Source organism: Acyrthosiphon pisum, chromosome A2 (genome assembly GCF_005508785.2).
Source record: "Acyrthosiphon pisum isolate AL4f chromosome A2, pea_aphid_22Mar2018_4r6ur, whole genome shotgun sequence".
Classification (NCBI taxonomy): domain Eukaryota; kingdom Metazoa; phylum Arthropoda; class Insecta; order Hemiptera; family Aphididae; genus Acyrthosiphon; species Acyrthosiphon pisum.
The window spans coordinates 58,224,015-58,237,536 of NC_042495.1; the positions used below are offsets into that span (position 1 = coordinate 58,224,015).

The window sequence follows — 13,522 nt, forward strand, 5'->3', positions numbered from 1 at the left end:
ATTAATATTTGCACAGCTTTATTTTCTTTATTTTTCTTCTTTGTTATCAGATAAATGATTGATTGTATACATGTTTTCTTATCCTAAACAACCAACTAATAAAAATATCATAACTACAGGTTGGCGCTTTATGTAGAATTTTAATCTAAGTACACGAAATATTTGTATTTGTAATCTTAAGCGACTTAAGCTATACGTTCGAGTAAAACTTCAGGTACTCTTCGTATTGCAGTATCACGTAATTGAATCTTTGAAATTATTCTAGATATTAAAGCCGGGGAAGTCGTTGTTCTCTATATCAGGCTTTTTGTGTACCTCATCATTAAGTAGGCCACTCTAATAGTGCAATGGATCAGTTAAATTTTAATTAAACAGTAAATCATTGCACCCGATGAATGATTCTGAATGGTGATGGTGTGCCTGCAGGCTGCAGCCATCATTTTTAAGGAATAGTATAGATATCTTAAAATGTATTGATATCACTATAAGTAATTTATTTTTGTTATAGTAGGTATTCAATAGGTTGAACTTATTTTTGTCAAACAAATTGCATAAATTATAATTATTTTAATACTGTTTGTGTATATAATCATATATTATTGTTAAAAGTTAATACTGATGTAACGCGTAGGACAGTGTGAATAGGCTCGAGGTATATTATTATTTGTAAATCGTAAATAATATTTTAAGAACTTTATTTTAATTGTATAATTGATGTATGATACTATGACATTGTGGAAAATAAATTTAATAATTTAATGGTAAATATACATAAATAAAAAAAAATCGAATAAAAGTTTTAATTTTTATAAATAAGTTAATATTATAATACTCATAGTTATAAAATTATACAAAGTGTCTTAAAATGTGTTCGCATATTTGTCATATGTATATTATACATAGGTATATATTTACATACGTAGGTAAAATATAATTTTAAAATAGTGTTTTTATGTCTTTTTAAATACATATACATATACAATATACATATATATATATATATATATATATATATATAATAAAAAATGTTATTTTGCTAGAAAAATAACTTTATATTTTAAATCAACTTTACTTAACTACTTTTAATATTATTATTTAATTAGTTGACTTACATTTAATTATATATAACAATTTCAATTATTCATTTATTAATTCAAATGTTATTATTATTTTTTTTTCATTATTTATTTTAAGAACACTTTGCATAAGAGTTATAACTGTATAGTAATAATAAAGCAACAAGATAATCAACACTTTTCATAATGACAGTAATATAATATATATTATTATATATTATTTACAATATATTTCTTCACAAATAAATATTTTGTACAGTATTTCTCTATATAGTATTATATGCTGGCCTAACGTTAATTTAATAACAAAAAAAAGGGTCAAGCTCGTGTACCTATAGCTTGGGTGTTATAGGATGTAAGGATTATAATTATCTAATAAAATAAATATATGTTAAACAAATAATAAAGACTAAAAGGTATGTTTAAAAAAATATATAAAAAAAAAAGCTCATAGTACATTGTATGTCTAACTAGACGTGTGTTACCATTAAAACGTGTCTATAAAAACTAATTAAATACTAAAAAAAAACAAATAAACACATTAATATAGGAAATTGTAGGAAATATAAAATTTGAAAATAATTACTTTAAATAGAAGTTTTGAATTACATATATTATCGATTTTGCGATTCTATGCAGGTGACAAAGTCATTGACCGATTTAATCATTTGGTCCCCATAATTTAAATGTTTATCTAATAAACGTTGTTCAGGAACTTACTGCAATTACAATAAGGGAAAACACTGCAACTATATATTATATAATTATGACTTTGATAAGATAACAATTGTAATTGAAAAAAAGAACAACAAATAATTGGTACCTACCTATTTAAAAACGTTGGTGGGCATCAAACAAATAATATTTCTTTACTTTTCTAATATTTTGCACGATTGGTATTAGCTTTGAAATGCTGTTGATAATATAATATAATTACATGACATCATGCATTTAGATATATACCTACATTATGATGTAAAATATATATCTTAATTAGCTTATGACATGTAAATATCTCATGATTAAATTCCTAAAATGCAAAACACGAATACATACTTCACTGAGTAGAAAACAATTTCCACTTAGTCTTCATATACTTTGTTAATAGGTAATCGTTTAATTCATTCGATTCTGTCATAATTAATTAATCACATGAGGTTGAAGAAATTTTATTTTGAGTTGTAAAAATATGTTTATTAGGCCTGAATCTTACGCGCATTATTAGTAAATTCATCTGTTTATATTATGTGAACCAAAATAATTGCAGTTTCCTGGGTTTTGTAAATTTCACCCTGGTAATTAAAAAAAAAAAAATACAATTTATAACTCGATATAATATTGACGTCAGTCTTTGGCGCAGATGAATCTGTTTTTTTTTAAAAATTCAATCGGAAAAATCACTTAGATGATCGACTCTTTATTTCTTTCGTTATCATCACAACTACTATCTGCACTACTTCCAACGTCTTTACAAATCTGCATCTCAATTTCAGCAAGCCTGTGGTCCATGTCCCACCGCTGTTGAGTAACTTTTTTGTTGAGATACAAGTTCTCTGTTTCTACAGCTATTAAACGTTCTTGAAGTCTATTAATTTCCGCTTCCAATGCGGACACCATCGTTGCATCTTTACCTACACCTAATGTGTAAAAGACTTAATGATTATAACACATACGAAAAATAACAACGTTGGTAATAGTTAACTGTATCGATATTCACCTGAAGTTGTTGCTTGTGGTTTTTGAGCATCTTGAACATGGTGATGGTGGTGATGGTGGTGTTCTTGATCTAGAGAATATTTACTAGACAGAGGGGATTCTAATGTTGCTGCGGCATTTGATCTGAATCATAATAATATAGATTGGTTTTATCGAGGAAGTATAGATATATTCACGTCGTAACTAACCTGAAGCTAGGACTTGCGGTAGGACTGAATGAAGTCCTGTTATTGATGTTGCTATTGAATGTAGCCGCTGGCCTTAAAAGACCTTCGCTAGATTGCAACCACATCTCATCTTCTACTTTAATTTGGCTTTCTACAATTCCGGGCGTCGACTTGCATCGCCTTCCGACTAATCCTTTACAAGTAAAGCAGACAATTGGATTACCCAAATAAATTCATGAATAACTCTTCTATGTTGTAAACATAGCCACATAGGTATCTACATAACTTAGGTAATACTTAGCGTATTCAAACGATTTGTAGTTTTAAACTAACCTTCTAATTTATCGTCTGGACTAGGTTCAGTTTTGTACTTTTCCAGACGTTTGGTCGCTATTGCCTCTAGTCTGATTCTGGCAGTAGGGTATTCTTTGAGCACGTCCCACATGTCTTTTTTTGACAAAACGAACAGATCGCTATAGCCTACTGACCGGACTGAAGCAGTTCGCCTATTCCCTGTACGACATGAAGGGTTATTAACCACACACACACACACACACACACACACACTTATTTACACTGTACTGATGAAAACATTTACCTGCTGTCCCCATATTAAGTATACTGATTTCTCCAAAATATGACCCTGCTCGAAGTACTGCTAGAACCGACTTGCCATCGTCGGTGACCACTTGTAGTTTCCCTCTACTTACTATGTACATTTCTTTGCCAACTTCCCCTGCAAACGAATAACAATTTAATCATTCCTCCAATGATTGTAATAATATTTAAACGCCACAATGAATTGTAAATTACGGTTTATATGTACCTTTTCTACAAATATAATCTCCGGGAGAAAACAACACGGGTCTTAATTTCAACACCAGTTCACAAAGGAATCCGGCTTCTGTGTTTTGAAAGATTTCAACCCTTTTCAGCGTGTCCAAGTGTACGTTTATTGCGATCTCAGCTTTTAGTTTATCTATAAAAGCGATAAATTATACCAGCATATTAATTTTGTTAATGTAAGTGGTAATCTTGTTATAAAAATTACAAAACAAGACATGGCATTGTAAGTGTAAGTATACTTTATTGATATTATAATTTATAAGATCTTATAATGAGAAATATTATCGTTTTCTCAAACCGTTTTCCTTCTTGTTATTACTGTTTACAAGGTTATTCAATGTTGTGTATTCTGATATTAAAGCACTTTATATTATATTGTATTTTAGCAGTTATAACAAAACGTGATGTTACTTTTTACACCATACGAATTTTAATTAAAAACAGAATAATGCATTTAATAACTACCCGGTAAACAGCTAATGGCTTTTTCTTCGTCTGAACATTTTTGCGTTAACCAGAGGTAGTCAAACCATTTAATCACTTTGGTCTGCAAGTGATTCGGTACTCTTCTCATTCGCATGTACGTTTTAACACCATCCAATTTCGCTAAAAAATAACAATTGTAATCAAAATATGTAATTGAAAAAAAAATGCCACTTTACGATTATATGTAATTCGTAATTAAATACAAATTTGACTGACATATCTATTTAATAATATTATTATATTATCGTAGGTACACTTTACAGAATGAGCTCAGTTAGCTGCATTTTGATAATTATTACGACAAAATAAAGCTACCCTAGTCTAATATTAATAAAATATAATATAGTAAAGTATACAAGAATATAATCAATAAACATAAGCGGAATGCATCAAGTAGGTAAAGACATATAATTGTTTGTAACTTTTGTTTACTTTAAGCACCATTAATGCAGGGATACGAGCATCATGCTTGATAACTAATTGGGTATTATATCATATGTCTAATATATGAATAGTTCATATACGAGACAAGAGAAGATAAATAATATAATATGTATGACATTGTATGTTATATGTGTAAATTGTATATATCTGTATTTATTGACATATACTTTCGCATTCAAAATGTTAGTTTACATATAATAATGATTACAACTTTCCTGTTGTGTAAATAAAAGGATTACATAATAAAGACCGTCATCCAATTTAGTTAATTACCTTCTTTAAGTTTTATGTAAATTGCATAATATATTTAAAATAAAATGTTTAACTATATACACTAGTAGTCTATCTATATGTTTTATATGCTTTATTCAATTTAGAAAAAGAAACAACTTAATAATATTCTTTAATAAAATAGGTAATATACAGTGTGCATTTTTTAACAGCAAACACACCTTATTTTAAGAAAAATTATTTTTTTTCTAATTTTATTTATAGATAAATTATCAATAAAAAAAACTATTTGTTCAATGTTTATTTTAACAATATCAACATTTTTCAATGGTATTTTGAAATAAAAAAGTATGGATTGTCACCTATTTAAAAAAGAAATCTTGTTACACTATATGTGTGAAAAATAATAGTGTAGGCATAAAGGACAATTTAAAATACTGAAATCGCACCCACCTTTTTTTTTTTCAAAAATGAAAACGTCTTAAAAATGTATTCTCTTAGAAAAAAAATAGTTTTCACTATTAAAATAATTACTTTGGCTTAATTCGTTTTTTTATGGAAATTATAAGCCTAGGGTATCATTTTTTAATAGTAGAATAATTTAACAAATAGGTATTCACGTAGTCATCTGTCGACCAATTATAAAAAGTAGAACATATTAACCATCCAGAATACAGACAAATTCGATATCTACAGTTAAAATGAAAAGCATAAAACCATAAGACAATCAAATAATGAGGCTCGGGCACTTATTGAACCGAATAAATAAGACAAAGTTCACTAAAAGCATATTATTATTATTTAGTTTTCGAATACAACACAACGCAAAAATAAAAATCAACCCGAAATCATAGACAACCAGCTGGTAATATATTTTAGTGATTTAGAAAATAAGTGAAACTGTCAGTTTTATTCAACATAAGGTGGGTAATATTATAAAAGTAAAGTCTAGTTAGCAAACACTAAATGAAAAAACTATAACGAGTAGATAGGTAGAATATTGGACGACAGATCGTAAGAAATACATTTAAAAATAATAATTTAATAGTTTTGTAAACATTACATGTCTTTACTTACATTGAGCAGTACCATCTGCAAAATAAAATTACAGTCATATTAATAAAAAAAAAAAAACAATTGATTCTGTTGAACATTGATATTTTTATAGAAATAGGTATAATTCATGTTATTGTTTACGTTCTATGAATTGAGTTTTAGATGAAAATTTATCCATCTAAAGTTATTACGTTAGCTAACTAATCCATTTTTAAAATATCTATTTTACCGTTGTTTGAAAACAAATAATATATTTTACTTATTTTCTATAGTTAATAACTTATATTTTTATAACTATATACCAACAAATACATCTGAATTCGTGTGTTAATAAATATATTTTTAAATGTATTATAATATAGGTACTCATTTATTAATACTTAATGCAGGCATCTATAGATCCTATTATATTGTCACTTCCTATCTATTCTATTTATTATTTAAGTAATAATATGAAAGGTTTGATGATTATTGCACTTGTGTAGTTGACCATTATGTTTTGATAACTATTACCCCTACATATTTGAGAATTATAAAATCGTACATTATTAACATTTTTTTTTCAAATGATTTCTTATAAATACATATTATATTTTATAAAACAAAGCTGCAAGAAAATATAAACTCTATCGTTTCTGAATGATTATTTCGATTGAATCTCCGAAACACGATAATAACACTAAAACACTCGGTGTCATGAATATCACGCGTCTATTAAGCTCCCTAAATGCACCGTTTTTGCGATCGCAAAGCTAACGAATACCGGGCATAACACCTTGTTATTAACGATGTTCTTGCTCTCGCTGGGAGGTTGTGTAACACGCATATAGTAGTAAAATAAATAGCAAGCGTGTGTGTACAAAAAAATAAGAAACTGAAGGGGAAAAAAGAAACAAAATACAAACACAAAATCAATAAACTCTCTGCTGCAGAGGATTACCTTAATTCAAAATCGTGTTGTGTGCGAAACGTTTCTTACCGCCACCGCCGACACGAATAACTATATTATATAACTCCGTCGTCACACGAGCGACTTAATCTAGTTTTATTATGTATATTGTAGTGTAGGTACAGTATATTATAACGAATATATATATATATATATATGTGTGTGTAGTGAGTATTTAAATCAGGTGTACGCACGGATTAAAATCAAGATTTATAGGGCCTCCTGCAGTTAGAGCTGTTGCTTTTGCCTGCACGACCGAATCATCTACAACTATCATTCTGTGCCTTCTGGATACGATGCGTTTGGAATAATTTATTATTATTATTATTATTATTATAATTACCAATAATAACGATGTAATATGATAAACAATAGTCGCCCTCGGGGTACTCTAGAACTGCAGTTTAATCTCCGTAAAATATGCATATCACTGCAGCCGAACAATATTATGGCCACATTCGAGGAGAAAAAATCTACATGGTTAGTAGAAAAGGAGTAGGTGGTAATTCATCTATATATTTATGAGCATATAATATTGGAAACTAAAAAGCCGATCAGAAAGTTTCTCACGTGTCCACTTCTGCAGATTCATCCTTTTCTAATGTTAAGACGGCTGTAGCCATTTCCTTCCAAATATTGGATACAATTTTCCTCAACTGTCTATTTCTTCAAAAAATAAAATTGAGACCATTTCCTTTGTCTGTGTATACTCATAAGAACCATCATCAGAATTTCTGATAGTTGATAAACAATTTGACAAAAGTATGTCTTAATCTTAACCAGGGTTACGATATTATCGACTTCTAGAGCCTTACTCTTTCTTGACAATACAGTGCAGAACAGTACAAAATTAGTCACTACAACAGTTAAAGACGTTGAGGTGATTGGTGTATAAATTAATACCGGTCATTTTGATTAAATTAATTTTAATATTTGAAGGAAAAATACACAATTTTAGCCCAAAAATATTTTTTTTTGTCGAGAAATATGAAGAGTGGAGGACAGTGGTATCTGGAGGAAAATGGTTGGAGGAAAATTGTCCCACAATAAAAGTAAGCAAATTATACTTAATGGTAGATGAAAAAACAACGGAGAAAACAAAAAACAAAATTAAATTAAATAAAAACAATATAGCACCTCGAACACAAAAGAAATTAGAAACAATAATGAATCACAAAAGTATAGGATGTCGTACATTCTTACACACAGCTACTTGATGACCTAATAAGAAACATTCACACGAGTATCATATAGAGCCAAATACATAGTATCAAGCATCAACAAATTATCAACGAATTCCGCAAGCACGAAAAAACAAGAATAAATAACACTAGACCCGGATATATCCTATCCAACAGCAATAAATTGAAAGTTCTTAAAAATACCAAATATTTATAATTTAATATTATTTATAACACACATAAAAAATATCAAATGTTTTTCTAAACTTCTGTGTATTAATGATCATAATCTATTTTCTAGATCAATAAAAAACTAAAAACATTATTGTAATATTGTTTTACATTACACATGCCACATGCGCTGCCCCTGTTGTATATATTTTATTGTCACAAGAATTACAAGAATTACTCGTTTTAATGGTTCTGATAATATTATGGAAGTTAAAAATTTAAACTAAAGACGTCTGTGCTTGCTAACAATGTTTATTTCTTATCAAATACTAAAGTAATTCAAGACATCAGCAAAGAAGTCTTATAATAGTTTTGAATCGCTGATAACCACTCTGTATACTTGAAACCCAGGCCCAACCAGTTGAAAATATCAAGGACGACTTGTTGTAATGCGATCAGAATATTTTTTTCCCTTAAAATTTTATAAAAAAAATATTGAATCAAACCACGTTAATTTGGAAAAAAAAATTTACGATACTAATACGTACTATGTCTAATGTTTCTACCAATATGTTGCATAAAGAATCAAGATAATATTATATGAAAACAATTTTAGTTGTATTATAGACGGTATAAATGTTGTGCATGTGTATTTTATAAAACTATATATTATATTATTGTTTTAATTATTTCACTGTGATATAGGTACAATGTATCAATTTAACTGAGATTTAAAATCTGGTCAAATGAATAATTTCAACCACTAATGATAAATTCTTTGAATTGAAAAATAACCAGGTACTTAAAGAATTTAATAATTGGTACCTAAGAATTTACACAAACCATTCACATAAATGTTACCTACAGAAAAAAATGTGGGTTATTATTATAAATTATGATTTTATGAAGTGGTTATTTAGAATTATATAGACATTATTAAAATATTTAGGTATTGTACTAAAGGATAATATTGTTCTACTTACACTTTATTTTTACTGTGAAGGACACACAGCGTGTGTAATTCATTCTCATAGTGTAGTTAAATGATAAATTAATAGAAGAATACAATTATATGCTATTGGATGTTATATTATTTATGTTTGGATATTATATTGGATGTAATGTATTTACCTACTGAAGTACTAAATAATATTATTGTTCTGCGTTATGGGTGAATTAAGCAATCTTTCCTCGTTATAAGTGTAAACGATAATCTATCGATTAATAAACAAATGATTAGACTATACGTCTATAATACCGAGGTACCATAAATATTATTTTGCTTCCGATATGGCTGTGTAACATTATTACTATTATAATAAGGCATAAATGTGTGTGCAAAGTTATATATTTATTATAATGTGTTCAAGGTTTAAAATAAAATATACGTTTGTAAACACGTCACCGTTTTGCAATTGAAAATATTACGAACAATTTCATCGTAAATATAATAAAATGAGCGTTTATAGTTTTTATAATTTTTCAAGCGTTTCATTTGGAAAAAAAACATTTTATGATCAGTGTGCTTGGAAATACGAAAATGATTAAAAGCTCTTGGAAAACCCTTTTGCGGACCATTAAGCCTCAACTTTTATAATGCGTTTTTGTGACGACGATCATTACTTAGCCTCACATTAATGGGCTCTAATATAGAAAACTTATCGTTTTTTGAGCAGAGTATCTATACTTTGTAATGAAAATTAATCACACAAATTTAATTTTTAGTTTTACAATATTTATTGAAGAAATTTTCATTTTTAATAGAAATGAAAGGTTTTATTCGTTTTTAAAGACAATAAGAAACCTATTTTTGTATTCAATAAGTATATCAAGTATAAAGTACAATATGATTTTAAACTTAACGGTTAAATGATTATAATTTTTGTTTTTATATTATGCTTTAAATGTTGGAATGTATATAATAGTAGGTATAGAGTGTTTACTTACGCTGCGTTCATTATTGTATATTTGTGACTTGTGTAATGGCTATAATTATTAATTATTAATAAAAGAAAACAATGTCATAAATACATTTTCAAGAAATATGTGCTTGTAATATTACATCTAGATAACTTAAATTAACCAAAAATTATTTTAGAAGTTAATCACAATTTCTGGTTGGACATTGGTCTACTGGGTGATCAAACAACACTCATTATTTCAAAAAGTGTAACATTTTTTGAAAATATTTTTTTACATAGTTTCAAGTCGCTTTTAAAACAACATTTTTCTTAAAAAATTATATTTTTAAATATTTTTTATCCTTATAAATTTTTAAGTTTTTTACTTTTTTGAATGACAACATAAGGTTTTAATTTTATATTCCAAAGCAGAATATTTTTCTTAGTATTTTGATACATAAAAATCGAATTTGGGGCAAGTAGTTTATGAGTTATAAATATTCAAAATATCATCAGACCTTTCCTCAAATCACATATGAACCTGTCCAACCGTTTACTTTTATATAAAAGTCTCCTCCAACCAATATGGTCATACGGAATCGCCCTCTGGGGCACTGCCAAACCATCAAACCTTCGGACAATCCAAGCTTTCCAATCTATATGTCTTCGCATGGTCGCCAAAGCACCTTGGTATGTCACAAACGCCGCTTTACATCAAGACCTCAAAGTACAATCCATCAACCACACAGCAACCACATTCTACTCAAGACTTCACCGCAAAATGCAAGGCCACTCCAACAAATGAATATCCAATCTTCACTCAAAACATCTTCCCGACAACCCCATCCGCCGACTTAACAGAAATTGGTCTAGAGACCTTATCTAAAATACTACACTTACTTAATTAGATTTAAGACTCACAAAAAGGTAGCTCAACTGTGAGCTTCCCTTCACTGCCCCATCATTGTCATCCCTCCTCCAATTTACTCATTGTACATAACTTGTATAGATTGTAAATTTTCAATAAACGCTATTTAAAAAAAAAAAAAAAAAAATTCAAAGTTTAGATGAGCGGAGTGGAATGGTACCTACGGGGTTACCCCGCGAAATGATGGTCCACTTCTCCGCTCATTTAAACTTTGAATATTTATAACTCATAAACTACTTGCACCAAATTCGATTTTTATGTATCAAAATACTAGGAAAAATATTTTGCTTTGGAATATAAAATTAAAACCCTATGTTGTCATTCAAAAAAGTAAAAAAACTTAAAAAATTATAAGGATAAAAAATATCTAAAAATATAATTTTTTAAGAAAAATGTTGGTTTATAAGCGACTTGAAACTATGTAAAAAAATATTTTCAAAAAAATGTACACTTTTTGAAATAATGAGTGTTGTTTGATAAAAGAATCACCCGGTATATGATATGTATTTATAATGATTTATATTATCATACAATTGTCAAGTCACTATATAAAATAAATTAAAAAAATCAACAGTTATCTGTCAAAATATAATATTCAAAAAGCTGATTAATGTAGTCGAGCTTAAAATACGCCATTGATTATGTATACTGTAAAAGGTATAAAATGTTGAGTAGAGTGATTGTTACTGTACCTTGGAATTCTTTGCGGCCCGCGCTCACGCTCACCACTATACTTGCCACGTGACCGAGCACGGTTGCAAACAGTAGAAGACCGAACAGCAACTGACATATGACGAACGCGTACTCGCCATTGCTTCTGGGTTTGGGCAAGTCACCGATGGTGGTCAACGCCAGCGTGCACCAGTAATAGCTCTGCAGGTACCGCTTGACCGTGTCCGTCTCCTCGGTATCCGAGTCCGTGTATACCCAGTTTTTGCTACCAAACCCGTTGTTCTTGTAGATTATGTGGTAAAGACACCCGTTCCAGTGAAATATCACCAACAGGTAGTGGATGAGGCTGCCGGATCGGATGAGGTTCGGGTAATTGGTGTGCCGCTCGGTCCGGTCCATGAATGCCCAGAACCGGTAGATCTTCACTATCCGAAACGATCGGAGGATGGAGTTGAACCCTATGGACAAGTAGAGGAAGTCCAACGGCAACAGGCACAGGCAGTCTATGTAGAACGTAGTCGAGTTCATGTAATGGTTGCGCAGTTTGGCGGCATCCGTCTGCAGCACGCCATCCTCCAAGTAACCCGTGCGAAAGTGAAATAATATGTCGATCACGTAAAGCAGATCACATATATAGTCCAAACAAAACCACACCACTATCGTGTTCCCTGTGACAAACATTTTTACTGTTGTTATTGTTTTGATAGGCATATTATACGTCATTGCGGTATTATAATTTAACCATGTCGTGTTTATATTGTATATAAAATGTATCTATCAATTGGAAATCAAGGGATCAAAACTTTATGGTTACACGCCACTTACACTATACAAGAACATGTCTATAACGATGTTTGTAACAGATACAATTTATGGTTCAGTAAAATGAAAATCTACTGGATATAATTCGCAACTGAAAGTTAGTAATATATGGTTTGATCTTTTATTTTTATAAATGTTGAATTAAATGTCAAATCGAAATTCAAGTTATGCAATTAGTTTAAAAGAGATCGGTATTATTCCACCTTTTTAGTTAAACTTTTGACATATTCTTGACAGGTTACATACTAGAACGGGTGAGATAAAAAAAAAACTAAAGATAGAATGGCTTCCGAACTGATCTTTAATATAATACATATCATGTTTTATTAGGTATTACATTTTGTAGTGACACAATAAATTATTGTTTATACAATCAAATTATAGGTATTCAATGTAATAGTATGTGTACAGTTGTAGTATCAGTGGTGTACACATGGACGGCGGGTTGGGGGTATTTTGGTATTTTCTTACTATATGACGTATAGTTGTATAAAAATTAATAAAATTAAAAATAATAATTTGATATTTACATTATACATATAATTTTTTTTATGTAACCCCTCCCATTTAAAACATATTCTGTGTATGCCACTGCGTAGTATGGTAGGTATTCAGTATTCAAATTTATCAATGCATAATAGTTAATATTTCGTTAATACATGTCAACACACGTTTTGATTACAGATGTTGGAACAAGGCATAATCTTGTAATATATATTATTATTTTTTTTTTTTGCTCATTATTTGATTGGAATGTCATTTATGGATATGAATTGCTCAAGTGTATAATCGGTTCCCCGCTGAGATCCCTATTATTTTAGTTATTAGATAATCGTAATTTTTTTTGGTCTCACAAATCTAAGCCTCACTCTGTCT

At 29.2% G+C, this 13,522-nt stretch overlaps 1 protein-coding gene across 4 annotated transcripts in view; it reads right to left on the reverse strand.

The window, feature by feature from the left end:
- Window positions 1-1,668: 1,668 nt before the first annotated feature.
- The window catches only part of LOC100168698 (cyclic nucleotide-gated cation channel alpha-3), a 140,394-nt gene continuing 128,540 nt past the window's right edge, over window positions 1,669-13,522 (reverse strand). The window contains exons 5-14 of one of the 4 annotated variants that reach the window (XR_003839465.1): window positions 11,845-12,492; window positions 6,044-6,058; window positions 4,271-4,411; window positions 3,786-3,938; window positions 3,558-3,695; window positions 3,293-3,472; window positions 2,981-3,152; window positions 2,794-2,915; window positions 2,133-2,713; window positions 1,669-2,039 (exon numbers count right to left, since the gene is read on the reverse strand). Coding sequence is in view for 2 of the 4 variants with exons in the window: in XM_029489613.1 (XP_029345473.1) it covers window positions 2,478-2,713; window positions 2,794-2,915; window positions 2,981-3,152; window positions 3,293-3,472; window positions 3,558-3,695; window positions 3,786-3,938; window positions 4,271-4,411; window positions 6,044-6,058; window positions 11,845-12,492 (1,805 nt within the window). In the remaining 2 variants the exon portion in view is untranslated. Of the gene's footprint in view, window positions 2,714-2,793; window positions 2,916-2,980; window positions 3,153-3,292; window positions 3,473-3,557; window positions 3,696-3,785; window positions 3,939-4,270; window positions 4,412-6,043; window positions 6,059-11,844; window positions 12,493-13,522 lie in introns of all 4 variants that reach the window. The other 3 variants (XR_003839464.1, XM_029489613.1, XM_029489614.1) reach the window with 3 other exon arrangements.